This window comes from Leptonychotes weddellii, unplaced genomic scaffold (genome assembly GCF_054177405.1).
Source record: "Leptonychotes weddellii isolate Sample4059 unplaced genomic scaffold, ASM5417740v2 HiC_scaffold_15688, whole genome shotgun sequence".
NCBI lineage: Eukaryota > Metazoa > Chordata > Mammalia > Carnivora > Phocidae > Leptonychotes > Leptonychotes weddellii.
In genome coordinates this window covers 1-4,747 of record NW_027738802.1, presented here as the reverse complement: position 1 = coordinate 4,747, position 4,747 = coordinate 1, and the positions used below count along the sequence as shown (strand labels likewise).

The 4,747-nt window shown below is 57.9% G+C and overlaps 1 protein-coding gene across 1 annotated transcript; it reads left to right on the top strand.

Annotated features, from left to right (window-relative positions):
* Window positions 1–1,273: 1,273 nt before the first annotated feature.
* Window positions 1,274–3,433, top strand: LOC102746251 (glyceraldehyde-3-phosphate dehydrogenase). Its single transcript, XM_081809935.1, has 9 exons — window positions 1,274–1,408; window positions 1,495–1,601; window positions 1,723–1,813; window positions 1,940–2,055; window positions 2,154–2,235; window positions 2,446–2,597; window positions 2,691–2,769; window positions 2,869–3,050; window positions 3,154–3,433. The coding sequence occupies exons 1-9, from the start codon at window positions 1,406–1,408 to the stop codon at window positions 3,221–3,223; spliced, it is 882 nt and encodes a 293-aa protein (XP_081666061.1). The 5' UTR covers window positions 1,274–1,405; the 3' UTR covers window positions 3,224–3,433.
* The last annotated feature ends 1,314 nt before the right edge of the window (window positions 3,434–4,747 follow it).

Here is a 4,747-nt window from a genome sequence, read left to right as displayed (position 1 = left end):
TCCCCCCCCCCCCCCCCCGACCTCGCCGGCTTGGTGCCGGGCTCCCGGGCCTCGGCTGGGTGCGCAGCCCGCCGGCACCGCTCGTTTGCGGTAACCCAGCCGCCATGTTGCAACGGGGAAGGAAGTGAAGGAACCACCGTTAGGAAACGGTCCGTAGCTCTTCTCCGTTCCTCCTTCCTCGCCTATGACTAAGCCTCCTCGGCCTGCCTCGGCGGGGTGGAGTCGCCTCTGTCCCGTGAGCCAGGTGAGGCAAGGCTTCCGGCAGCCTTGCTCTCGAAAGAGCTGGACTTCAGAACTCTGAGCACACGCCATCCGCTAGGCTGCCAACCAGATTTCCCTCAGGGCTGCCCTTCCTACAGGAGCCTCTGGTGAATCAGAAACCTGGCTTTAGGGGAGTCCTGTCTTTTTCCTCTTTTTCTTTTTTTTTTTTCCTTTCTGCGGAGAGGTGTGGTAGCTGCAGCTTAGTGCCGTGCTGGGGGAGCTGAGTCATGGGTAGTTAGAAATTTTCCACCACAAAATGGCTCCTGTGGCGGCAGCCCCTTCCATCATACTGGTCCTCCTCGAAGAAGCGCTCTTCCTTCGATGCCTAGAGCTGACCCAATCCTAACGACCAAGGCTATAAAGGTCACTGGGAGGATTAGGTGTCTGTGAGCCTTGGGAATCCTGCCCTTCTCGCCAGACCATCTTCCAGAAATCAGATCCCCACTCCACTCTAATCTGGGGTTAAATATAGCTGCCTGACCTTTCTGCAGCTGGGGGCCTGGGCTTCTTCTCTCTTTTACCTCTCACACGCGCGCACACATCTGTTGCTTTTGCTCCTGATTTTTAGAAGAGGGCTTGCGAGGACAGGTAGCTTAGCACACTAGAGCCCTGAGATTAGGGGGTGGGAAGTGCTCCTTTTTCCCCTTTCCATTGTGGAGGAAGGGATGGGCTTTCCCCATCCAGTTAATTTCTGACCTTTACTCGTGCTTTTTGAGCTTGGTGTTGCTAAGTGTGCAAGTCTCTGCTGCCCAGAGGGTGTATCCTGAAGCTGGGCCAGACCATGCCCTGCACTGCTGTTTCTCCTGGTAGGACTTGGAGATGCTGGGGAGTTGGGCAAGTGTTTGAACCCAGTCACCTCTTGGGCAGGCTGTAAAGCCAGGCTGTCTTGGCGGGGTTGCGCAGGATAAAATTAGACCTCCTGGGACTTTTCCTGGTGGCCAGGAAGTGCCATCCTCTAACCCCTGAAAGAGGAGGAATTGGGCTGCTTCCATGCCCAGGAGGATTTCCCCCCCCCACTCATTCCTTCTTGCCCCTTGCCTTTCTCAGATTTGGCCGTATTGGGCGCCTGGTCACCAGGGCTGCTTTTAACTCTGGCAAAGTGGATATTGTCGCCATCAATGATCCCTTCATTGACCTCAACTACATGGTGAGTGCTGCCCCTGCAGGTGTCAGAGCTCTGCAGAGCCTGGCTGAAGTGCAGCCCCTCACTGCCCCCTCCTGCCCCCCCCCCAGGTCTACATGTTCCAGTATGATTCCACCCATGGTAAATTCCACGGCACAGTCAAGGCTGAGAACGGGAAGCTTGTCATCAATGGAAAGTCCATCTCCATCTTCCAGGAGTGAGTGTGGAAGACGGAACAGGAAGAACTTTGCTTTGAGGGAGGTACTAGGATGGGAGGGACCACCTTGGGTACGTAGTACCTCATGTCCCTGAACTTGGCGTCTTGTCTACCCTTGTAGGCGAGATCCCGCCAACATCAAATGGGGTGATGCTGGTGCTGAGTATGTTGTGGAGTCCACTGGGGTCTTCACCACCATGGAGAAAGCTGGGGTGAGTGCCCGGGAGACTAAAGATGGGAGGGGTTGACCCTAGGATTTGGTACAGCGGGAAGCATGGGGACTGCGGGCTTAGACCAGGAAAGGGAGGGCCTGGATTGTCATGACTCCTCTGCTGCAGGCTCACTTGAAGGGCGGGGCCAAGAGGGTCATCATCTCTGCTCCCTCTGCCGATGCCCCCATGTTCGTGATGGGTGTGAACCATGAGAAGTATGACAACTCTCTCAAGATTGTCAGGTAAGCTTGGCAGAGGGGAGAGGAGTGGAGAAGTGGCCGGATAGTAACTGTGTGATAAGATGGACCTGCTTGCCTTTGACGTGCGTCCCTCTTTTCAGCAATGCCTCCTGCACCACGAACTGCTTGGCCCCTCTGGCCAAGGTCATCCATGACAACTTCGGCATCGTGGAGGGACTCATGGTACGAGTGCTGGGGAAAGTGCGCAGAGCCCATTGACTTCTCACCCAGGACTACCATCTTTTTCTCTGCTTAGGACGTGGTCCTGGGCTGGGGGGTGCCACGGGGCACTGGGGGTTCCAAGGTCAGGTCACTCTGCCCCTTAATTCTCCCCAAGGGTGGGTGAGGTGACGAGTACCGCACAGGCCCTCACTCCTTCCCCTGTGCTCGCAGACCACTGTCCACGCCATCACTGCCACCCAGAAGACCGTGGACGGCCCCTCTGGGAAGATGTGGCGTGACGGCCGAGGGGCTGCCCAGAACATCATCCCTGCTTCCACTGGCGCTGCCAAGGCTGTGGGCAAGGTCATCCCTGAGCTGAATGGGTGAGGCTCCTGGCTGCTTTCCTGCTCTGGGGGTCTTGGGGGGGGGGCGGTCAGGAGGACTGGTGCTGACCCCGTTCCCCCCCCAATCTGTAGGAAGCTCACTGGCATGGCCTTCCGTGTCCCCACCCCCAACGTGTCCGTCGTGGATCTGACCTGCCGCCTGGAGAAAGCTGTAAGTGGGGGTCGGAGAAGGTGGTACGCTAGGGATGGGCGTCTGGGGGAGACCGGCAGGATTGGAACCTGAATAACCATCTCGATTTTACCTTGTCAGGCCAAATACGACGACATCAAGAAGGTGGTGAAGCAGGCGTCAGAGGGCCCCCTCAAGGGCATCCTGGGGTACACTGAGGACCAGGTTGTCTCCTGCGACTTTAACAGCGACACCCACTCCTCCACCTTCGATGCCGGGGCTGGCATTGCTCTCAATGACCACTTTGTCAAGCTCATTTCCTGGTATGTGGCCGGGGTGGGGCGACACCTGGGAAAGTGGCGAGCGTCGGGCGCCCTCTGGTGGCCGGTTCGGGAAAACAGCCCTTCACGCTTGATCTCCTTCCAGGTATGACAATGAATTCGGCTACAGCAACCGGGTGGTGGACCTTATGGTCCACATGGCCTCCAAGGAGTAAGAGCCCCCTGGACCACCAGCCCCAGCGAGAGCAAGAGGAAGAGAGAGGCCCTCAGCTGCTGGGGAGTCCCTGCCCCAACTTACCCCCAAAACACTGAGAATCTCCCGACCTCCTCCGTTTCCATCCCAGACCCCCTGAAGAAGGGGAGGGGCTTGGGGACCCCTACCTTGTCATGTACCATCAATAAAGTATACTGTACCCAGCCAACTCTTTGGGATTTTTAGCTTATTCCGAGGTCTGGGATAAAGGGGAGGGGAGCTAGGCTGGGTGCCAAAGAGAAACCAATCTTGTGGACAGTACCCAAGAAAGGCCCAGCATACCCCAACCAGGCATAAACTCCCATGTCTTGGGCCTAACCGAGAGCATCCCTCACAAAGGTGTGTGCACTGCACTCCTAAGAGCCATTGGGATTGGTCTTCACTTTGGCTTAGTATCCCTCCAGGGCCCCTAGGTGCTACATGACCCAACATGACGTCAGAGGGCAAGTCTGTTTTGTCACCAGGTGACCTGGCTGCCTCTGTCTGAAAGCCGTTCTGTCTGCAGCCACCTGGAGGGTAACCTTGGCCCAGGAAGTCGCGCTCTGGAACTGGGCTAGCAAGTCCTGCGGCCTCGACTGGCTCCCGGGCTGCGGAGAGGTCTGCACTGTCACTTGCCTAGTGTGCCCTAGTTCCTCCGTCTGTGAAATGATAGGCCAGGCCCAGCCCCTCCGGGTCTTCTAGAAGGATTCTTTTAGGTCGGCTGAGCACTGTAGCCCATGACCAGGAGCGCGAGGGTGACCCCCACTGTCAGGATTTCCAGGGGCATGGGAAGGGGAGCCAGCATCTGCGGGAGGGGGCTTCAGGGGCGGCGCACAGGCCGCCACCAGCCACGTGGGCAGAGGCCCTGCGACTGGGGCAAGTTACAACCTCCCCGGCCTCACTTGGCACCTGCCTGTGTGTCAGGTGACGAAGAGCAGGGCCTACCCCCCGCCCAGAAGGGATCGGGTAGCTGCCACCAGAAAGTGCTTGAAACAGTGACACGAAAGTGTTCGATAAATACTCTCCAGTTTGATTATTATTAAAGATTCCATTTCAATGTCAGCCCAGCCTCCCTCAGGCAGGCAGACTGATGTGATGTGTCCTCATTCGCACGCCCCCAGGTTCCCCCAAGCTTTTCCAAGTCCGGACATCTTAGCCTGCTGCTCTCAGTGCGTGACAGACACGGAGGAGGCGCATCTTCAGCTGAGATGCTTGAGAGACGGAGACCCTGAGCGCACGCATGCACGCACGCACAAGGAGCTTCACCTTTTTCTCTGCCACTCAGCGCTGACTGGAAACAAGCAGAGGCTTCCATCTCCCTCCACGACGCTGCACCCAGTCATTCCCAGAAGCCGCCCAGATAGGCACTAAGGCCCCCTGAAGGCAGGCACTGCCCGAGGGAAGGGCGGCCACCACATCGCTTCCATCCCCGGGCAGACGGCCGGCCAGGAGCACTAGGCCGACGGAGGGAGGACGGAGCGACCTGCCCAGGCCGTCCTCCCACCTG